Source organism: Dama dama, chromosome 1, assembly GCF_033118175.1.
Source record: "Dama dama isolate Ldn47 chromosome 1, ASM3311817v1, whole genome shotgun sequence".
In the NCBI taxonomy this organism is placed as follows: domain Eukaryota; kingdom Metazoa; phylum Chordata; class Mammalia; order Artiodactyla; family Cervidae; genus Dama; species Dama dama.
The window spans coordinates 31,754,099-31,778,254 of NC_083681.1; the positions used below are offsets into that span (position 1 = coordinate 31,754,099).

Sequence of the window (24,156 nt, forward strand, 5' to 3'; positions counted from 1 at the left end):
ATTTTTTATCATTTCTAAGTTAGTTATAGGCATATAAATTCTCACAATAGGTTTTAAGGGATATAAACATATATATATATGTTTATATGTATGCATATTTAGGATAAGGGAATGAAAAAGAGAATACAGTATATATGTGTATATATAAATATATATTAAGATCCAAAGGTTAGTACTTGTATAATTGGACTCTGGTTGGCCTCTTTGAAGTTTGGAGGCCCAAGTTTAACTAAAAGGGATGGAAAAGATCTTACTCATATAAATGATGGTAGATAATAATAAGTGTTTTATTTTACCAATAGAAATCTTAATAAGGTTTTTAAACTAATGTGTTTTATTATTAGCCTTGCTCTAGGGTAAATAACAGCCCTTAATACGTCTCTGATAATCATGCTGCATGTCTCTAGTCCATTCATATTTGCAGTTCTTTTAGTTGACTATTTCACACCTTCTCTCTTTTAAACTCTCCATTAATTCCTCTCTTGTTCTTTTCTCAACTGATGACCTTGCTTTTTTTTTGAGAAATTTAAAGCATACAGAAGATAACTTCTACCAGAGGTATCACCCTACCTCTATCATATAGTACGCTCAACCTTCTCTCCTGATGATATGTAGGAATTGTTCTGCTTTTAGTTCAAGACCACCTCTTCCCCTATTTATCCAGATTGTGTTTTCTTATACCTACTCAAAGATTCTATTCTAGCATACGTACCCCTTCTCTCCTGCATCATCAGTTCTTTTGTTTTCTACTGAATTAGTCCTATTAGTATGCAGACATGGTTATTTCTCCCATCTTAAACAGACTCACATAGAAACATTTTGGCTCCCCCTCTTCCTCCAGCACTTGCCCTATATTCTTTGTATTTTATTACAAAGCTGCCTCTACACCTACACATGGCTGAATACAGTTACCTTCTCAATGAGGCCTTCTCTGACCAATTTACTTAAAATTTCATCCCCCTTGCTTTCTGTCACCTTTCCTGTGTTATTTTTGTCCATAGAATTTATATTTTTTTCTTTATTTTATCTGTCTATATTCCTGCTCTTCTGCCCTGAATGTAAGCTCCATTAGGGCAGATATCTTTTGTTCTGTTTGTTTGCTGCTGTTTCCCCAAAACTGAATAGATCCTGACAGAGTGGTCACTCAGATAGTTGCTGAATGGATTAGTTAGGATTCTGATTATAATGCCATTGTTTAAAATATTACACATTATATCTATTAAGATGATTTTCTTCCATGAAGAAATGACAATATACTGAAGTTTATATGAACTTGATGTTTCTCTAGAGCATTCCATGCTAAGGCACAGAATGTGCCTTTAGACCAGGTGATGTCTTGTATTTTGCTGCTCATGATCTATATAAGCTTATTAACATCAAAGTGTAAGAACCCTGCTAGATTAATTTGCTAGTTATTCTTTTATGCCACAGGTGATATTATTTCATATAAATACCCACATACAGAAATGAACATATATTTACTTTTTTGCATTTGTGCTAGAGGTACTTCTGGAAAGTTGGCTTGAGCTACTTTATGGCAACTTCAAATAAAGAGAAAACTTTGAAATCCATTTCTACTGCTCTTCAAATAAATATTAGAGCTTTCTTAATTTTTAGCAGCAACTTATTTTCAGATGTAAAACTTCAAATCTTACATTAATTTTTTTTATTAATTCTGGAAGGATATGACTTAAGTGGGTGTATAATACAGAGTAAATTTGAAGAAGATAATATATTTTCTCCAAATGCAAAATAATTTTTTCTGAGACATTTCCCAATTAACAGGAGAAAATTATCTGGTAATGGGATCACAAACTGCAGTTATCATGTGAAAAAAGCATAGCTAAGAAGAAGTAAATTATGACACAGTCATCTTATTTCAGTAGTAAAAACTACAGATGTAAGAACTAGAGATTTAAGACTCCAGAGTTTCGACACTGATATCCAACACTTTCTCATTGGGAGTATGACTTCTTGTGAGGGTTCTTTAGCTTTATATACCAATATGATTGGGAATATCATGGTCTTCGTTGTGAGTGTCTCAAATACAGTGAATAAAATTGTTATACATGAGTAAGTTTTTCATATGGTAATCTACATATAGTTTAGGTTTTTACCTATATTGATTCAAACAGTGTGTGACTGATTATCTTAACCAGTGATTTTCGAAAGCCCAAACCAATATTTGTTCATTCTAGAGAGCCAAAGCCAACAGGAATAAGTAAGGCACAAAAGCATTCAGTCATCTAGTAAAACAGATTGTAGGTATTTCCTTTATAACATGATCCTCTGGGAAAGGGCTTATTTTCAAGTTCAAACCATAGAATATTCCAAAGCTGGGAAATTTAGATGGGTGGTACCCCAGAAATGAGCTTATACATGAATATGCTTATAAATATAGGTATTCACATTTTTTCTCTATTTCGTGAGTACTTATATGCATCCTGAAAGACTCTTGGTGCTATTTCACTTTTTGTCTGCATTTTTGTTTTAGCACCTGAAAGTTTCTGTTCCTGATGAAATATCCATAGATCTAGGTAAGTTTGGAGCACCAATGTGCTAGAGGATTACATCTCTGTAGATAGGTAGCTCATCACCTCTCTAGAGGTTTTATCTGTTACACCGTGACTAGTAGGTCATATGAATCACAACAGTAAAAGAACCTATAGTACATTTAAGAGTAAATGAAATGTGAATTTTGAGATAAAATACTTAAAATATATTGAGTATCTCTTTATCTTACTTCAAGTTAAGTTTACACCAAATAGTGCCAGTTACAATGCACAGAATGTGCACAGAAATCAGGTGATTTCATGTATTTATGCAGAAAAAAGAAGACCAGAGCTTATTCCTGAGGATCTACATCGCCACTATATCCAAACTATGCAAGAAAGAGTCCACCCAGAAGTTCAGAGGCACTTGGAGGATTTTCGGTAAGCCTCATAGTCTACAGAAGCTGATATGGTCGTCCTGAATTAATCTTCTTTTTAGGTAGGAAAAGGTTATACATTCCTTGGCATAACATATGGTCTCTATCACTGTTACTAAAACCTAATGAACTTCTGGCGTCGAAAGGTTGGAATGGTACTGAGAATGCATGGTCCCCTTTCCTTATGACTGGCAGGAATTGAGCTTAGTACCTATCTGTGCCAAATGTGTCCTTCAAGATACGTATTCTGTTGAGTGACTTCCTCTAGAATTTTCTTCCTGCAGTGTCCCAGGTGACATGGGCCCCCAAATAGAAAACCATGACATTTTACCTGTTGCTAGAAATTCATAACTATGGAAACTCCGATGAAGCATCTCCAGAGGGAGATAGTTTTTCTGTAGGCTACCTCAGGAAGTTTCTCCTATTCCCTTTAGGCAGAAGCGCAGCATGGGGCTGACCTTGGCTGAAAGCGAACTGACGAAACTTGATGTGGAGCGAGACAAGGACCGGTTAACTTTGGAGAAAGAACGGGCATGTGCAGAACAGATTGTTGCCAAAATTGAAGAAGTGTTGTAAGTAATAGAAATACACGTAGAAACGCCCTTTCTACTGAGATGATAATTATGTGTAAAGTACATTTTGAACAAGTTTAGAAGGGGTGTCAGGTTGCCTATGTAGAGCTGTTTACCTTGTGATAATACTTGAGAAGCTGGTATCTTAAGTTTATGCTGATATTGTAGATGATGTTCTTGTATTTCTTTTTCTGGGTATTGCTAAAATGAGTAACTGTAGAATTTCTAACTGATCAAAAACAGGTTGAATACTACATTGGCTTTAATTCACAGGCTTTGAAAATATTTCTTGCTATTTTTATAGCATTTATAGCAAGTTGATGACGAAAAAGTGATCCTTCAGGGATCACAATTTTTCTGATATATCACTCCAGGTGACAGAGACTTAGAGTGGGTCCCAAAGCGTTTACTGTGCCACAGGGGCTTCCCTGGTGGCTCAGATGGTAAAGAATCTGCCTGCAATGGGGAAGACCTAGGTTTGATCCCTGGGTCGGGAAGATCCCCTGGAGAAGGGAATGGCTATTCACTGCAGTATTCTTGCCTGGAGAATTCCATGGACTTGACTCTGTTTTGTTGATCAGTTATCTGAGTTTAGTAACAGCTCTTTTATTAAACTGTAATATTTCATTTTAAATGCTTTTATTTTTAGGATGACTGCTCAGGCTGTAGAAGAAGAAAAGAGGTAATGTAACTATTTTTTCCTTGAATTTTAAGGATCAAAAAAAAAGAAACTGTCTTTTCTCCTGTCCTAAATTAAGATTTATTTCTTTTAACTTAAAAATATAGACTGTCCCTGGTGGCTTGTATTTTATGTGACTAATATTCTAGTATCTTGAGTAGAATCTTTACTGGTCACAGTGAGTAGATAGCTCTTTATTTTTCACTTGATGAATTCTAAGACTTTCAGCATGGAGGTTTTGGAAGTCGTTTGGTACCTTTATTTACCCACTGTCCCTTCCCATAAGTCTTATTTTACTTAATCCTTTCTCCCCCAGTTCGACAATGCAATATGTTATTCTCATGTACATGAAACATTTGGGAGTAAAAGTGAAAGAACCTCGAAATTTGGAGCACAAGCGGGGTCGGATTGGATTCCTTCCAAAAATCAAGGTAAAACTGGAATAGTAATAGTGTGTTCAGGTCGCCATGCTTCTTACATCTGACTGCAGGGCTTTCCTTCTTAGTGTTTACTTTTTCAGCAAATTAGTGTGAAGCATGCCAGCAGGAATAAGATACGGTCCCTGTTCTCAAGAAACTCAAAATCCTGTGAGAAATCCAGATGTTCAAACTAATTGTTAGGTGATGTGAAAAGTGAAAACAGGAGTTTACACAGAGAGCTATCCTCATCTTAGTTTTGACCCCATGCTTTTCTTTTATGGTTCCTCTCAATGTTTGTAATTATTTATGTTGTTAGATTATAAAGCTGGATGAAGATAAGGACGTCCTTCATTGTACCCCATCTTTTAGCATAGTGCCTTCAGACAGCTTAGCAAATATTATCCAAGAGATGAATAAATTACTTAAAACAAGCTCCCAGTAAATGTGTTATAAAAATACCTTTTACTTTCCAAAATTGTCAGCTCTGAAGGGTTTGAAAAGGCATCTTGATTTTGATGTGTACATAGTGCTGTGTGCCAGCCTCCAAAGACCCTGTGTGTTTCTTTCATTTACATGTAGCCAGTTTCTTTCAACTTGACCATCAGAATTGTGCATCTCTTATCTCTTTGATTGTACCTTGATTCTAGCAAAGTATGAAGAAAGACAGGGAAGGCGAAGAAAAAGGGAAGCGAAGAGGATTCACCAGCATCTTGGGACCCCCTAGGAGACCAAGCCGCCATGACAACAGTGCAAGTATGTTGAAGTTTGAAATGCTGCATTCCCACCATTCCATGCTGTCTTTATATCAGAGGCTCATTTAGCTAGGTTGGGTTGCTGGAGAAAGATGTTCTAGAAATGTTTCCACTGAACCTCCATTGTTTCTATTCAGTGTCATTTCTAACTGAACCCCCGGTGTTCAGTTAGACTTGACAGTTGTCTTAAGTGTTTAATGGCAGTAGAACATCCCATCAGCTGTTTATAACATAATTTACTTACCTGTTCTGATTTTGTTTGCATTCACTTTCTGATTGTTAAATTTACAAAACAAAATGTACATGAACTTCACCATCATACTTTGTCTTTTTGTACATATATGACTCATTTTCTCCATACTTAAACTGTTGTCCATCTCTTCATTGTGCTTTATTTCCTGATGTCCCTCCATCCTCAGGCCTAACAGAGAGTTGCTCTCCTAGAGAGGGCTACAGGAGAAGTAGAGGTAGTACTATGGGGAGAGAAATTAGGTCCTATAGTGGTCCTCACATTGGGCAGTACCACATTTGAAAATTCTGGCACAGTTGGAGTTGGGGACGGGTGTTGTGATCCAGCAAACCTGAGTGTCCCACCCCGTGAAGAATCCTCATTCAAATGTCATGATGCCCCTTGTTGAGAAACACTGAGAAGATGAAGGAAATCTTTAGAGAAGAGGCTGAGGAGAATGGAAAATTTAACAGATGGTAACCATGAGTTCCAAGGGATTCAGAAGAAGAATTGTAGGAGTTAGGGAAGGAACAATTTTAGGATTAGAGATGTATAGAGCTATGTGAAGATGTGCACGGCTATGGGGTGTTTCTCATGGTGACTGATGTGAACACTGGTAACAGGCAGGATGGGAATTATTCTGCATGGTCTCTGAGGCGTGTCACGATGAAGAAATTGTGAGTGTTAGGGAGGAGTGGGGTAGGGGCTTGCTAAGAGCTCACAGAGCCAGCGGGCTTCCTCTTCACCCTGACAGGAATACAGCTTTGTGTGTGTCCATCGCTGTCTGTCGGTGTCCCCTCTCCCCCACCCAGTGCTGATCTTCTCAGCTCCTTTTCTCAGGACCCTTCGTCCTCTGCCTCTTCTCTCCCCCTTGGCTTCTACCATCTCCCACCCTTTTCTCCTCCTCCTCTTTCGCTCTCCCCTGCCTTTCTCTCTCTCTCCACGCCCCCACCTCCATCCTTCTCTTTCTTTCTTCCTTACTTTTTTTCTACCTTCTTTCCTATCTTTCTGTCTATCTATCTCTTCCTCGCTCTGTGTAATTCATGTTATATGTTTCTAGGGCCCACCATGTTCTTTCTAAATTCTTTTCATCTTTTTTAAAGCTGTTTTGCCACATGATTTATTAACCATTGCTTTCTGTTCAGTTGGCAGAGCCATGGAACTACAGAAGCAGCGCCACCCTAAGCACTTGTCCATACCCTCTTCGGTGAGTCCTGAGCCCCAGGACTCTGCGAAGTTGCGCCAAAGTGGATTAGCAAGCGAAGGAGCAGACATTGGATACCTGCCAGCCAATTCCACATCCTCCATGGTTTCAGGGGCCACTCTTTCCCAGGAAGGAGGGAAAGAGAATGATATGGGTGAGCTAATGCTGTCATTCAACTTAGCTAAGCATCAGAATTTTAAAACAACTATACTAAGAAATAGAGGGGCAGATTATTTAAATCAAGACTGAGTCACAGTTTAAAGATTTTAGTATTCTATAAGCAGTGACAAATCTACTCTGAATTGTAATTTTGAGTTATTATCCATTCAGAGAATATTTATGGAGTTTTCTGTCAGGCATTATCTCTATAGCCAATGTTAGCATGCGATAATTATACACTGAGATTTTTGCCCCATGCAGCTTAGCCTTCTGGAGAAGTGGTCATAAATATCATAAATAAAATACTCAAGTTGTGGGGAGTGTTGAGAGGACTGGTCAGAAGTTAGAAGCATATACAGTAGGTCCTTGTTGTTGTTTATCTATTCTACATACAGTAGTATGTATATCAGTAAAAATTATTCTCTATTTAAGAATGTTATCAATATAAAATGATAGAATAAAAACAACAAAAAATAAGAAAAGTAAAAGTAAGTTAGAGGCAGATATGTTTATGTGCAGTTCATCTAAAGAAGACTTTTAAAAAATCTGAGATACTGGGGTTTTTTTTTAATGCTAACAGGAAGCCAGTTGAGAGAAAGAGGTTAAAAATGTGGGAAATGGACTATATAGCCAATAGAAAAAAGTTTTGAGAAGGAGAGAAACAATGGTATGCAGAGTATATGTGAAGGGCAAGGTTATTAGCTGAGAGTGAGGATTTAGTGAGAAGGGCAAGAGGATTTGAAGAGTAAAGAAAGATAGGAAGTAATTGTAGGTAATTAAGGAAAGAGCTTATTACCATATTTCTTCATACTTGTTATAATCGGTTTCTTAAGCAAGTGAGCTGGGAGAATTAGGTCCTTGTATTTGGAGAAGGAAATACCCGTTTGTATTGGTGATTTTGGAAGCAGTTCAGTTTCTGGTATGACAAAACCAAGGGTAGATCCGTGGGAGTGGTCACTGAGGTGGCAGAGAGGGGGTTACTAGTGATGGAGCAGGTGAGGCACCAAGGAGCAAAGGCTTAGATACGTTATAGACATGGATTTTGTGGTGGCCGCGTTTGATAATAGCATGGAGAGGAGAATGGTGAGCCAGCAGCCAAAGGTTCAGTGTTGCTAGATGGCTCTTGGTAATGACAACATGACATTATTCAGAGAGTGAGCACCTCAGTAGAGCAAGGGATTTTTATAAGAAAGTAGGATAATAGTCTAAAAGTAGTCCTTAGGAAAAAGAAGAGTCTCTGTCTCATCACCCTGCAGTACATAGTCTATGACAGAAACATCAGTCTCTATCTGAGGGACCTGTAGCAGAAGACAAAGAAGTAGCTGTGACGTTTGTAGAAAAGCCTGGAGGTTCAGTCTTAAGTGGAATTCTGAAGATATTGGATTGAGTAATGCCTTAATTCATGGCTGTCGTGTCTCACTGAAATAAAAGAACAGTAGGTAATGAAGAAACAAAAAGCGTACAGAGGAGAAGCCGAGGAAGAGAATATATTCTTATTCATAAGAGATTTACACAAATTTGGTCACAAGTGGTTTGATTGATGACAGGACATAAAGGAAGTAGGAGCCCATAGTTTGTGTAAGGAGTCCAAGGTGGGACCCATTGGAACCCAAAAGAGACCTTGGGCTTAGAGTTGTCATATGAGTTACAGAGTGCATGAGGAAGAGGTAAAATAGAAAATGATGAATTCACAGAAGATCTATAATCAAAACAGTTCTGTCAGCAACTTTTGATTCTTACATTACAGAATACAAGCAGTCATTCCTGTATCAAAAGAAAATGAATGTGTTCTTTGTTACACAAGTTGAAATCAGACTGATTATATCCTTTATAGCCGGAGATGGAGAAGGTTATACAGTCTGCAAAAACAAGACCTAAAGCTGACTGTGGCTCAGATCATGAGCTTCTCATTACAAAATTCAGGCTTAAATTAAAGAAAGTAGGGAAAACCACTAGGTCATTCATGTATGACCTAAGTCAAATCCCTTATGGTTTTACAGTGGAGGTGATGAGCAGTTCAGGGGATGAGATCTGGTAGACAGAGTGCCTGAAGAACTGTGGACAGAGGTTCGTAACATTGTACAAGAGGTGCTGACCAAAACCATCCCAAAGAAGAAGAAATACAAGAAGGCGAAGTGATTGTCTGAGGAGGCCTTACAAATAGCTGAGCTAAGAAGAGAAGCGAAAGGCAAAGTAGAAAGGGAAAGATATACCCAGCTGAATGCAGAGTTCAAAAGAATAGCAAGGAGAGATAAGAAAGCCTTCTTAAATGAACAGTGCAGAGAAATAGAGGGAAAACAATAGAATGAGAAAGTCTGGAGAGCTCTTCAAGAAAATTGATGATACCAGGGGAACATTTCATGTAAAGATGGGCACAATAAAGGACAGAAACAGCAGGGACCTAACAGAAGCAGAAGCTGTTAAGAAGAGGTGGCAAGAATACACAGAAGAACTATATAAAAAAGGTATTAATGACCCAGATAACTATGATGGTGTGATCACTCACCCAGAGCCAGACATCCTGGAGTGTGAAGCCAAGTGGGCCTTAGAAAGCATTACTATGAACAAAGCTAGTGGAGGTGATGGAATTCCACTTGAGCTCTTTCAAATCCTAAAAGATGATGCTGTGAAAGTGCTGCCTTCAATATGCCAGCAAATTTGGAAAACTCAACAGTGGCCATGGGTCTGGAAAAGGTCAGTCTTCATTCCAATCCCAAAGAAGGGCAATGCCAAAGAATGTTCAAACTACCATACAGTTGTGCTCATTTCATGTGATAGTAAGGTAATGCTCAAAATCCTTCAAGCTAGACTTCAACAGTATTTGAATCAAGAACTTCCAGATATACAACCTGAATTTAGAAAAGGCAGAGGAACCAGAGATCAAATTGCCAACATCCATTGGATCATAGAAAAAGCAAGGGAATTCCAGAAAAACATCTACTTCTGCTTTATTGACTATGCTAAAGCCTTTGTGTGGATCACAACAAACTGTGGAGAATTCTTACAGAGATGGGAATACCAGACCACCTTACCTGAAAAAGCTGTATGCAGGTCCAGAAGCAACAGTTAGAACCAGACATGGAACAACAGACTGGCTCAAAATTGGAAAAGGAGTACATCAAGGCTGTGTATTGTCATGCTGCTTATTTAACTTATATGCAGAGTACCTCCTGCAAAATGCTGGACTGGATGACTCACAAGCTAGAATCAAGATTGCAGGGAGAAATATCAACAACCTCAGATATGCAGATGATAACCACCCTGATGGCAGAAAGTGAAGAGAAGCTAAAGAGCATCTTCATGAGGATGAAAGGAGCATGAAAAAGCTGGCTTAAAACTCAGCATTCAAAAAACTAAGATCATGGCATCTGGTCCCATTACTTCATGGCAAATAGATGGGGAAAAAGTGGAAACAGTGGCAGATTTTATATTCTTCAGTTCCAAAAGCACTGTGGATGGTGACTGCAGCCATGAAATGAAAAGATGCTTGCTCCTTGAAAGCAAAACTGTGCCAAACCTAGGCAGTGTGTTAAAAAGCAGAGACATCAGTTTGCCAACAAAGATCCATAGAGTTAAAGGTATGATTTTTCCAGTAGTCATCTACGGATGTGAGAATTGGACCATAAAGAAGACTGATGCTTTCAAACTGTGGTGCTGGAGAAGACTCTTGAGAGTCCCTTGGACAGCAAGGAGATTAAACCAGTCAATCCTAAAGGATATCAACCCTGAATATTTACTGGAAGAACTGATGCTGAAGCTGAAATTCCAGTACTTGGCCACCTGATGTGAAGAGCTGACTCATTGGAAAAGACACTGATGATGGGAAAGATGGAGGGCAGGGGGAGAGGGGAGTGACAGAGGATGAGATGGTTGGATGGCATCACTGACTCAGTGGACAAGAGTTTGAGCGAACTCGGGGAGACAATGAAGGACAGACAAGCCTGGCATGCTGTAGTCCGTGGGGTCACAAAGAGTTGGACATGACTTGGCACAAGCTGAGTGAATTGTGTAGTGCCATGGTACACAGTTGTTAAGTCCTCCATGGTATTAGTGCCCTGAAGCTCACTTTAGGGGACCTAAAGCCTGTCAGTAGGCATGCCAGGGGCTTATGCCACTCAGAGGAGCTTCTAGCTGAAAGGACCCTACTTCTACAAAGCAGAACAGGAAAGCCAAGTCAGCTGCTAAGTCTTGCATTCTTACACATGTGCAGCATTACTCACTTTTGGCAGAAGTTATTAAGAGTCAAGACCCAAGATAATACATACTGCCAAACCTATTAGGGGCGTAAAGAGGAAAATACAAAAGAAACAGAAAAACTGCCACTAGCAGAAAATAATTTAGGTAATAAGAACTTATAAAAATACCTCCAAATTAGATAGTATTCTTGAAGAAATTAAAGAGGTTGTTATATCTAAAGCAAGAATAGCATGTTATGAAAAAAGAGCAGAGACCAAGAAGTCTTAATATAACTGTTACATATAATAACTGTTTTATTAGTTATCAATTGCTTTGTGATAAATTATCCCAAAACTTAATGGCGTAACACAAAAAAATATTTACTGCTTCACATTTTTGGTGCGTGAGGAGCTCAGGATCAGCTTAGGTAGGCAGTTTTGGGTTGGAACCTCTCGTAAAGTTGTAGTTAGGATGTCAGCCAACCATCTGAAAGCTTAACAGGGCCAAGAGACCTGCTTCTGTGCTGCCACAGGTGGCTGGTGACAGGAAGACTTCATGATTGAAACATGAAACAAACAGTGGCATAATCTGAAAGTGACTGATGGAGTGTATGACTTTAACAAACATTCTATTTCAAGTGACCTAGGAGTTGTGTCATTGGACCAGTAGAAAAGAAAACATAATCCTAACCTAACATGCCTCTTAACCTGGAAAGAATGTTGTATTACAATATGTGTATGGTCACAATAATGTAAGTACACTGTTTTTTTTTTTTTTTCGGACTCTTAGAATCAACCTATTAGGCGAAGCAGAGAATATTTTTAGTTGTGACTACAAATCAGAATGGAAATGTAAAAAATCCTCTTAAGGATACAAGTAAAAATGTAACTGAAAGACATGAAAGGTAAAAGGAAAGAAATATAATTAAAGAGAAGGATACAGACACAAATACCTAATGTGACATAGAGGAAAGTTAAGACACTTAACGCCTTGTTGAAACAAATATATCTATATATAATTCCATCATTTAAACTTAGGGAATAACAGATAACTAGGAATAATAATATAGATGTTAAAGAGTGGGAAGAAAAAAAGGAAGGGAAGTGAAAATGGGACGAATAAGTGAGCAAACTCTTCAAAGATGAGAAATATGAAGTTATTTGGAGGTAGACCATGATGATAACTAAAATTTGAATGAAAAAGATTGGTACTTGGAGTAAAAAAGGATATAGAGAATGTTTCTCCATATCATGTGCTCTTCCTAGTAGTTGCCATGTCTTATGTTGATTTTTTTAAAGCTGCGTAAAAATGACAGACAGGGAAGCCTGGCATGCTGCAGTCTTTGGGGTCACAGAGTTGGACACAGCTGAGTGACTGAATTGAACTGAACTGAAAAATGATATCCCAGTTTATTTTTTAGTGCATGTTAAAATTTTATGTTAGAATTTTGTTTCTAGCTAACCTGCAGTTGTTTAAGTAAGAATATGACCATGGGTGAGGCTGAAGCTTTCTGGGGGACTGATTTTTTTTTTTTAATCACTGTCCTTATTAACAACATCTGAATGTCTGACTTTTGTCTTTTCAGGATCAAAACAAGCTGGAGAAACGCCAGCATCTGGCGACTCCTTGGATGGCACTCCTCGTACTCCCAACACCATCTTTGATTTCCCACCTCCTCCATTAGACCAGGTGCAGGAGGAGGAATGGGAAGTGGAAAGGTAATTCAGTGGTGTCTTAGGGGTGTTTAGGGCATTGCTTAAAAGTTCCTCACTGTATAGTATGCCTATACTTAGTATTCTACATGCTTTTTGGGGGAAAGAAATACAATTTATTGGTAGTAAATATTAGATATGTACTAAAATGTTTCTTAATTTATTTGATATTAAGCCATTGCAATATCCAGAAGAATTATTTATCAGTCACTGTGGATTTTGAATATCTTTGTCATCAATTTTTTCATCACCATTTTATTTGTATGTTGACTGTCTATTCTCCCTTGTTTTAGAGTGACTGAACATGGGACACCAAAGCCCTTTCGAAAGTAAGTAATCCTAAAGTAGCTTTCAGTGGGGCATATTTTAAGAAATATATCTTTTTTCCCTTAAGTCCTAGTTTTAAAGGAAAAAAAGCCCTATGCGCAAATCTATTAGATAGTATAAAAGAAATTTCTTAATAAACACAACTATTTAAAAATTTATGGAGGCGTTTATAACACATGTTAGCTAATTTGTAAGGGGGGATGATGTTCCAGGCTCTGCTAAGTAATACTTCAGAAAGCTGACTGATTGACTGTAACGTAAAGATTTGTGCTGTCTCCCATTGTCCATATGATTTCCTGAAATAGAAATCATTATTTGTTCTTCATTAGGTTTGACAGCATAGCTTTTGGAGAAAGTCAGAGTGAGGATGAACAGTTTGAAAATGACTTAGAGACGGACCCACCCAACTGGCAACAGCTCGTCAGTCGAGAAGTGTTATTGGGACTAAAGCCTTGTGAGATCAAAAGACAGGAAGTAATTAATGGTGAGCTTAATTCATTTTTATTATTCACATATATAGAGTTTTATTAGAGTTAAACCACCCCCAAAACTTGGAGTTTGCTTCAGAGTTTATACTCACCATTTGTTTTGAACAGAGAGGAAATTAATAGATGATCCCTGAACTTTCCAACTTAAAAATGCAAGTGATTGTATGATTCTTAGTGATAATTTAAAAGGAAAATGTGTTTAGCATTCAAGTTATTTAAAATTCCAATCATTATAGATCTTAAACATGAAAAATCATTGAGACAACACTAGTGCCCTCACTTTACTTTCAGGCTCAGTTTTTTTTTTGTGCATAGATTATAAATGAGAAAGCCATGGCTCAGACTAACTAATTGAATTAGTCAAGATCATGCAGCTGGTAAGTGACGGGAAGAAAACTAAAATCTAGGTCTTCCTTTATCCTTGTATAATGTTGTTTATTTTACCCTAGCGTATATGACATGGAAGCTGTACCTATTACTATCTTTAAGTTGTGATTTGAATAAATATACTTCCTGTCTCTAGCGACATTGAGACATGGTGAAATTAAAAAGTTTGGCCTCAGAAATAAGAGTCTATAGGCAGGACTTCCCTGGTAGTCCAGTGGTTAAGAATCCACCTGCTAATGCAAGGGCTATGAGTTCAGTCCCTGGTCCCGGAAGGTCCCACTTGCTTGGGGGCAAGGAAGCCTATGTGCCACAACCACTGAAGCCTGTGCTCTAGAGTCTGTGCTCTGCAACAGAAGAAGCTACCACAAGGAGAAGCTGATGCACTGCAACCAGGGAGTAGGCCCTGCTTGCTGCAACCAAAGAAGGCCCACGGGCAGCAGCAGACACCCAGTGCAGCCTACTTAATTAATTAAAGAGAGTTAATGGGCAAGTTAGATAACATAGAATGCTATTACTTCTGAAGAGGGCTCAGTTAAAAGACTATGATATTTGGACTTATAGTTTTCCAGTGTTGTAGTTGTGATTGGTTGGTGCTGGCAACCAGTGGATTTTGGAGTACATTGTTAGCTTGTAAGTACAAAATTGTTTTAAATGATACTTTTCATTTAGCAGTATTCAACTCTTAGAGCCAGTATATAGTAGAATTTCATGGAATTAAGAAGTGGCTTCAGAGATACCATATCCTGTCAAAAATATAAATAATGATTATATTACTCATTTGGTACTTAATTTCAGCCAAAGCCTATGTTTGATCTCATTCTAAGTAAGGTAACATTTTATGTTTCCTATTTTTCTGCTTAGAATTATTCTACACTGAAAGAGCTCATGTTCGAACATTGAAGGTTCTAGATCAAGTGTTTTATCAGCGAGTGTCCAGAGAAGGAATTTTGTCACCTTCAGAACTACGTAAAATTTTTTCAAACTTAGAAGATATTCTTCAACTTCACAGTAAGATAAATTGACTCTGATCTTTGTTCCTAACATTTCCAATAAATAAAAGCTCTTTGGTATAAAAAGGCACCATAACAGTAAAATCTTACAAATAATTGTATCCATGTTGGCATTCCTGAAATTCTATAATTATATGTGAGCATAAGATAAAAAAAAATTGGATCTTTGAATTTCTCCCCAATTCCTTACTTCCACCACATCAACTTTTTTTTATTCAGAGTATTAACACAGAACTTAGGGCCTAAAGTCAATGCTTAAGACAAAAAACATAGTTAAAATTACCCTTGGAAATTCCTGATTACTTACATTATATATGTTTTTTAAAATATATAATCTGTATAATATATGTATAAATATATTTTGTAAGTAGTGATATATAGCATAAAATCCAAAACTTTTAGGAATTAAATTATTTTATGGTTTTGTTGCTTGGAATGCTTGAATGAGTACATTAAAAATCAGTGCTGCTGTCTGTCCCTGGTTGTAGTCATCTTGGGCTTTGGAGACAATAGTATCAGTTCCTCTCTTTGTAAGTCGCTGTTTCTCCAGGGCCCTTACATTTAGTCTTTCTTTCATCAAGGATGCCATCACCACCTGGCAACAACCACCCACCAAATGGTTGCCTTGTGTTCCTATGTGGGTGATCCTGAGTCTCACCAGTGTGCATGACACATTTGAGCATGATGATATCCATTGCCTGGAAACACATGTTTTGAGAGAAATAGTGGGCGGAGTCACTTGTACAGTTGAAGTTTGTTTTCTAACAAGCATGGCTGGTTACAGATGGAATCTTGAGGTTAAATGTGTATTTGATGCCCCTATACTGTACATAATGTGCTAGTTTCCACGTTATTTTATGCTTTGGCAACTGGTTTTCATATAGAAATAAAAATATGTAGATGTATAGGAATTATGTCCAGATTTATATTTAAGGCAATTAGAAGCTATGTGGCTTAGTCGCTAAATCGTGTCTGACTTTTGCAACCCCATGTACTGTCGCCCACCAGGTTCCTCTGTCCATGGTATTTTCTAGGCAAGAATACTGGAGTGGGTTGCCATTTCCTTCTCCAGGGGATCTTTTGGACCCTGGAATTGAACCTGGGTCTCCTGCATCGGAGGCAGATTCCTGCATTGGAGGCAGATTCTTTATTGACTGAGCTAGGAGGAAAAAAGCTATACTACTCCGAAAATCTTTTTTTTTTTTTTTTTAAATTTAGATTCATGATACTACCAGTATCTCAGCCTGAAATGAATGTATGCTTAATTTTTTTTCATCGTTTCCCCCCTCCCCTCCCCCCCCCAGTTGGGTTGAATGAGCAAATGAAGGCTATTCGGAAGAGGAATGAGACCTCTGTCATTGATCAGATTGGGGAAGATTTGCTGATCTGGGTAAGGACATTGGTGATTTCATTTAAAATTTTTCATAGGCATTTGATCAGATTTAAGGTTAAGCTGCTAACCTTCCCAAGTATGCAAACTCATCCTTTGATGTAAAGATAAAAAGGGTCCAAGTGTGTATTCTTAATTAGTCTAATAAGTGCCCATTCAACTGCATTCTCTTTTCTCATCAAATTAAAGATAATAGTTCTTGGTGTTTTAAAGAATGTAGAGTAAAATGGACCTTGATAAAAATAATTTAACTGATGTGGAATTTTAACTGTCTTTTGTTGTCAAAATCTCAGAAATGTACTGTAAAACACTGGACAATTATAGATCGATAGCTACCATCACAGAAGCAGAAAAGTGAAAATTACTTAACCTTATTTACAGTATAAGGAAACAGAGTTCAGAGACTATAGTAGCTGCTTGGCAAATTGCTTTTATCTTTCTGGCTGACTCTTTGTCAGCATATACCCACTGTTCTAGGTGCTGGGGATACAGTGGCAGTCAGAACAGATATGCCTCCTGCCCTTGTGGAACTTATAATCAGTAGGGGAAAAAGAATAGTCATTATTTAAAGTGTGATTAGTGTTACAAAAAGGGGAGAATACAGGTTATTTTGGAAATAGACAGCAGGGACACCTAAACTTGGAGCATACAGAAAATCTTCCTACAGGAAAGTGGGTTTGATCTAGATGCTTAAAAAAAGGTCCTGTAGTTAAGTTTATGAGTAATAGTAAAACCTGTGATGTGGTTCCCAAAATTTTAACACTGGTTGAACAGGAACTGTTTAGATATGCCAACAGATGCTTACTTCAGTATGTAGACTGCTTGAGGAAATGCCAAAAGATTTTGGTAATTTTCCAGTGATAACTTTTAAAAAGATTAAAATTATTAGAGCTAATTAATGGGTATATAAAGTTGCAGGATATAAAATCAACACACAGAAATCTCTTGCATTCCTATACACTAACAATGAGAAAACAGAGAAATTAAGGAAACAATTCCATTCACCATTGCAACAAAAAGAATAAAATACTTAGGAATACATCTACCTAAAACAACAAAAGACCTATATATAGAAAACTATAAAAAAAGTGGTGAAAGAAATCAAAGAGGACACAAATAGATGGAGAAATATACCGTGTTCATGGATCAGAAGAATCAATATAGTGAAAATGAGTATACTACCCAAAGCAATCTATAGATTCAATGCAGTCCCTATCAAGCTACCAATGGTATTTTTCACAAAACTAGATCAAATAATTTCACAATTTGTATGGAATACAAAAAAAAAACCTCAAATAGCCAAAGCAATCTTGAGAAAGAAGAATGGAACTGGAAGAATCAACCTGCCTGACTTCAGGCTCTACTGCAAAGCCACAGTCATCAAGACAGTGTGGTACTGGCACAAAGACAGAAATATAGATCAATGGAACAAAATAGAAAGCCCAGAGATAAATCCATGCACCTATGGTCACCTTATCTTCGACAAAGGAGGCAAGAATATACAGTGGACTGACTAGTTGACTCCGGGCAGGCGGCGGCGGCCGGGGCCGGAGCCCTGCCCCGGGCCCGGCAGCGGGGCGGACAGGAGAGAGGCAGGCGAGGCCGCGTCTACATGTGCGGCGCAGCCCCAGCATAGCCCGGGTTGGCCGGTGCCCGCCGCGCCATTGTTGGGGAAGGGGGCGGTCTCTGAGCTTGGCGGAGTCCGGGGCCAAAAAAATTAAAAAAAAAAAAAAAAAGAATATACAGTGGAGAAAAAAAATCTCTTTAACAAGTGGTGCTGGGAAAACTGGTCAACGACTTGTTAAAAAAATGAAACTAGAACACTTTCTAACACCATACACAAAAATAAACTCAAAATGGATTAAAGATCTAAGCGTAAGGCCAGAAACTATAGAACTCCTAGAGGAAAACATAGGCAAAACACTCTCTGACATAAATCACAGCAGGATCCTTTATGACCCACCTCCCAGAATATTGGAAATAAAAGCAAAAATAAACAAATGAGACCTAATTAAACTTAAAAACTTTTGCACAACAAAGGAAACTATAAGCAAGGTGAAAAGACAGCCTTCAGAATGGGAGAAAATAATAGCAAACGAAGCAACTGACAAAGAATTAATCTCAAAAATATACAAGCAACTCCTGCAGCTCAATTCCAGAAAAATAAATGACCCAATCAAAAAATGGGCCAAGGAACTAAACAAACATTTCTCCAAAGAAGACATACAGATGGCTGACAAGCACATGAAAAGATGCTCAACATCACTCATTATCAGAGAAATGCAAATCAAAACCACAGTGAGGTACCATTTCATGCCAGTCAGAATGGCTGCTATCCAAAAGTCTACAAGCAATAAATGCTGGAGAGGGTGTGGAAAAAAGGGAACCCTCTTACACTGTTGGTGGGAATGCAAACTAGTACAGCCACTGTGGAGAACAGCGTGGAGATTCCTTAAAAAACTGGAAATAGAACTGCCATATGACCCAGCAATCCCACTTCTGGGCATACACACTGAGGAAACCAGAATTGAAAGAAACACGTGTACCCAAATATTCATCACAGCACTGTTTATAATAGCCAGGACATGGAAGCAACCTAGATGTCCATCAGCCAACAAATGGATAAGAAAGCTGTGGTGCATATACACAATGGAATATTACTTAGCCATTAAAAAGAATACATTTGAATCAGTTCTAATGAGGTGGATGAAACAGGAGCCTATCATACAGAGTGAAGTAAGCCAGAAAGAAAAACACTAATACAGTATACTAACACATATATATGGAATTTAGAAAGATGGTAACGATAACCCTGTATGCGAGACAGCAAAATAGACACAGATGTATAGAACAGTCTTTTGGACTCTGTGGGAGAGGGCGAGGGTGGGACGGTTTGGGAGAATGGCATTGAAACATGTATATTATCATATGTGAAATGGATCGCCAGTCCAGGTTTGATGCAGGATACAGGGTGCTGAGGGCTGGTGTACTGGGATGATCCAGAGGGATGGGATGGGGAGGGAGGTGGAAGGGGGAGTTCAGGATGGGGAACACATGTACACCCGTGGTGGATTCATGTCAGTGTATGGCAAAAGCAATACAATATTGTAAAGTTATTAGCCTCCAAAAAAAAGAATAATAATAATAATTTCAGCCAGACTAAATAAGTATTCTGTAAAAAAAATAAAGTGAACAAAGCAAGATTGTAAAAATGTTTAAAAAAAAAAGATTAAATACTGGAAAGTTGACCAAAACAATCTTCATCTTACTCTTTTCACTGATGGTGAGACTGTGACTCAGAATCTACTAATCTATTAGTAGATCTCTTCTTAATGATTAGCCACTTCACATGTAAAACAGGATCAGGGAATCCTAATGCAGTCTCACCTTGCATTTACTGAACTTTCCAAAGCGTTTTCTCCTTAGACCCATGCTGGCATTATTGTTGTTAAGGAGACTTAACTTCCTTGAAAATGCAACTTTTTCTGTGGCTACTCTGTGGTCATGTGACTCATTTTGTTTCTTGATCTTTGAGTTCTGTGGGCTTGGCAGCACGCTACCAAACTTGAAATAGAAAATTTGTAGTATGACATAGCATAGCATGAATTTTCTTCTCCATTTGGATTTAAAAGTTGTATGTCATATGGACTTAAGATATCAATCTTGATTCTGAAGCAGTTTAATTTACATCTCCTATAAATAATGTTTAACACCAAGTGTCAAGTGAGATTCATCATTAATAAAGTACAAAAGTACAGTTGGTCCTCTTGTAAAAGCCCTTTGGACTACATAAATATTACATGATACCTCTTAAAAGTGTGACAGAAAATTTATTTTAGAGCATGTAAAAAGAATTGTATTCTTGACCAATGTGTTTTGCCTATAAGAGGTTGAGGAAAAGCAAAATGAACTAACCAATTTGGTTAGTAGTTGCTCGGTACAAATGGTTAATGGCAAAGCACTGGCCAGAAATACTAAAAGCAGAAATCGTAAATAGGTGTCTAGATTTATTTTATCTTTTAAAAATAGTTTTGGAGAGTATTTTTCCAGTATTGGCCCCATGAGATCACCTTATATGTACATTTGCTACTAGTAAAACCACTGTAAAACTGCTTGAGGCTGAGGTGTTATTTTCTTTTGTAAACCCAGCTGCTGTTAGTAATTGCCTGGTACCTAGATTGACTAACATACCAAAAATTCTGCCATTCTCATCTCTAAATATGTAGAGTATCATATTTAAGATAATACAACATTGGAGCAACCTATTAAAACACCACTTTGTATGCTTCATAGTTGAAGAGGAAAGTGCTGAGAGTTTACCTACAAATGCCCTGTGCTGTGCTGTGCTGAGTCACTCAGTCGTGTCTGACTCTGCAACCCCATGGACTGTAGCCCACTAGGCTCCTCTGTCCATGGGGATTCTCCAGGCCAGAACACTGGAGTGGATTGCTATTCTCTTCTCCAGGGGTATCTTCCCAACTTAGGGGTCGAACGCGCATCTCTTAACATCTCTTGCACCGGCAGGTGGTTTCTTTACCAGTAGCACCACCTGGAAAGCCAGTAAAAAGTATAATTTTTAGTAAAAGACATTCATAGGCTCATGAGTCTTCCCCAAGAGAAATTTAAGGGATGGAGCTCCACCTTCTGTAGAGGTGATTTAATTTTATTGTGACCCAGAGAAGTTACGACCTGCCCTGAATTTCATAAGTAAGAAAGTAAGCTTGAATCCCAAGGGTTTTCTTCCTAGAGCAGTAGGACAGTAATTTTTGTAAAGGTGTCAGATTCTAAGAAAATCAAATTTTAATCTCAGTCTTTAAGCATTTTGTGTCTCATATTCCCCAAGTGTCAACCTTTCTGTCAGATTTAGAAGTGGGATGGACTGAAAAGGTAGTAAGTTGTGGTAAGCTATGAACAAGAAAATACTAGACTATGATCAAAAAAGGTCTGGATATGTCAGAGTCAGAAGTTTTTTAGTGGAGAATACTTGACAATCCATATAAAGTATGTAGATTTCTGCTATCACTTGGGGATACTTACTGGGATATTGGAAGAATTGTGGCTGTCTCTCATTTTGCCTGGCCTTAAATAAGCTCAGTATCCCATTCTCTATTGTGTTCTTTGTGTTCTTGGCACAGTTCAGTGGACCCGGGGAGGAAAAGTTGAAACATGCTGCTGCTACCTTTTGCAGTAACCAACCCTTTGCCCTGGAAATGATCAAGTCTCGCCAGAAAAAGGATTCTCGATTCCAGACTTTTGTGCAGGTGAGTTGAGTGAGTCATGTAACACACACACACACACAAAAAATGCAATTTTTTGGGGGGTCGATTATGGAATGAACTAGGGGAATTCTAAGACTAAAACTTTGTATAAGGGTTATATCTATGTTTACATTTTTCTTTTTTAAATATTTCATTTATTTATTTTTCCTCTTTTGGCCATGCTCCATGGCATGTGGGATCTTCATTCCCTTGCCAGGGACCAAACTCATGCCCTCTGCATTGGAAACACAGAGTCTTAACCACTGGACTGCCAGGGACGTCCCTATGTTTACATTTTTAAAGCCATGCATTATCTCTTAAATTACTGGAGGATATAAAGGTGATACTGTAATGGTGAATTATAAAGAATATATGATGGGATTAAAATATTTGACATAGAAGTTCACATTGCCTTGGAGATATTGGCAGGAAATGGGCATGCACACGATTGAAATAACATTGTCAAAACATGAGAAGGGCCTTATAGCCAGCCCAGAGAAGAGTCAGACAGCAGCCATGCTTACTGGGCTATATATTGGTATATATAACCATCAGTAAACTAGAGCCCATGGGCCATATCCAGCCTTGTCCCTGTTTTTGTAAATAAAGTTTTATTGGAACACAGTTTATTTTGTATTGCTGTAGACAAATCACCACAAATGTTGCAACTTGATGCAGATGTATCATGTCACAGTTTTGTAGTTTAAGAGTACAAATACAGTTTATCTATGTCCTTTCTTCATGCTTTCATCAGGCTGAAATCAAGGTATCACTTGCAGCTGCAGTTCTCATCTGGGACTCTTTTAAGCTCACTAGTTGTCAGCAGAATTCATTTCCTTGTAAATGTATAATCGAGAACCCTGTCGTCTTGCTGTTGTTGGCTAGCAACTGCTCTGGGCTCCTAGCAAGCGCCCAAATCTCTTTGCCACACAACCCCTGTAGGCAGTTTATAAGATGTGTCCTTCTCTTCCAGTCCAGTAGGAACATGTCTCTCTGACAGAGCTTGCTTTTAAAGACTCCTCCGATTAAGTCAGTCTCACCTAGGACAATCTCCTTTTTGATTGACTCATAGTTAACTGATAGTCACCTAATCACAGAAGCGATAACCCATCATACTGATAGGTTCTGCCCACACTCAAGGGCAGGGGGTGGGTTATACAGGTTGTACACCATAAAATTGGAATCTTGGAGGCCGCCTTAGAACTCTACTGCACAGAGCCAAGTTCATTCCTTTAAGTATTGTCTCTGGCTGCTTTTGTGTTAAAACAGCAGATGGAATAGTTCTGAGAGAGACTGATGACATGCAAAGCCATGTCTGGCATATTATTGAGAAGTTTGCAGACCTCTGTTACAGCTGAGCTGATATATCTATATTTATGATCTACTGTGCCTACTTAGAGTGGCAGATAGCAGATAACTGATTAGCTTTTGGTAGGAAAGCCAGTCGTTGGAAAATGTAACTAGATTTTCTTAGTATGTAAAGATAAAACTTCTTTCACAAGAAAGCAATTGTTAGAGATGATTATGGATGTTCTCAATCCTTGCTTAAACAGATAGCACAGAGCCATTTGCTAAGTGATAAAGGCTATGTTATATGATTAAAGGAGAAAACAGAAGTGGAGTGTGCCAGTGGCGTGTCTTGGCAGGTTTTAAGTCTTGATTTAATAACCAGAACTTTGATGCTGAAGACATTTGTATGATGAATATATGGTGCATGTTAGGTAATTACAGTCCTAATAAGAATTACAAATTCACTTATTTGCCTTTAATTTTAGGATGCTGAGAGTAATCCACTCTGTCGTCGTCTGCAGCTAAAGGATATCATTCCCACTCAAATGCAAAGGCTTACTAAGTACCCTCTTCTCTTGGACAATATTGCCAAATACACAGGTACAGCATTCTCACTGAAATTAAAGAGCTTAAGAATAACAACAACAAAAACACATTTTGCTGAATAATCTCTCACAGCATCCTGGTGTCTGGCACTTTGAATTTCCAAGTAGTATGGCAAAATATTCTAGCAAGATTCCAGTTGTGTTCAGGCTATTTGATTTAATATGCTCCATTAGTAGCGCAAGCACAGGGTTTAAGCAATCTATGGATCATTGTTAAATCTGGCTCACACATATTTTTGTAAGTAAAGTTTTAATGGAACATAGTCACGCTCAATTGTTGAAATATTATCTCTGACTACTTTTGCTGTACAACAACAGGGTTAAATAGTTTTGACAGAGACCATTTGGCCTGTAAAATATACAGAAAAAGTAGGAAAAGTTTACCAATACTTCCTCTAGCATGTATCATCATATTTCCTTTGGTGAAGGCCTATACCGGGTTGAAGAGATATTTTATATCTATTGATATGTACTTTCATTAAGTCCAATCAGTGTATTATCACTCCAGCTCTCTTGTTTTAAACTAAGAAGTGAATCTGAGTTTCTCAATTGAGCTTTAGATTCTTATAC

The 24,156-nt window shown here is 38.0% G+C and overlaps 1 protein-coding gene across 4 annotated transcripts in view; it reads left to right on the top strand.

Moving 5' to 3' along the window:
* ARHGEF12 (Rho guanine nucleotide exchange factor 12) overlaps positions 1 to 24,156 on the top strand; it is a 151,611-nt gene that overhangs the window by 109,588 nt on the left and 17,867 nt on the right. For all 4 annotated transcript variants that reach the window (XM_061146127.1, XM_061146134.1, XM_061146142.1 and 1 more), the window contains 14 exons: positions 2,495 to 2,537; positions 2,828 to 2,933; positions 3,364 to 3,501; positions 4,151 to 4,183; positions 4,497 to 4,611; positions 5,247 to 5,352; positions 6,726 to 6,938; positions 12,705 to 12,837; positions 13,125 to 13,160; positions 13,488 to 13,642; positions 14,895 to 15,041; positions 16,348 to 16,433; positions 21,569 to 21,694; positions 23,467 to 23,581. In XM_061146127.1, coding sequence (XP_061002110.1) covers positions 2,495 to 2,537; positions 2,828 to 2,933; positions 3,364 to 3,501; positions 4,151 to 4,183; positions 4,497 to 4,611; positions 5,247 to 5,352; positions 6,726 to 6,938; positions 12,705 to 12,837; positions 13,125 to 13,160; positions 13,488 to 13,642; positions 14,895 to 15,041; positions 16,348 to 16,433; positions 21,569 to 21,694; positions 23,467 to 23,581 — 1,552 coding nt within the window. The remainder of the gene's footprint in view (positions 1 to 2,494; positions 2,538 to 2,827; positions 2,934 to 3,363; positions 3,502 to 4,150; positions 4,184 to 4,496; positions 4,612 to 5,246; positions 5,353 to 6,725; positions 6,939 to 12,704; positions 12,838 to 13,124; positions 13,161 to 13,487; positions 13,643 to 14,894; positions 15,042 to 16,347; positions 16,434 to 21,568; positions 21,695 to 23,466; positions 23,582 to 24,156) is intronic.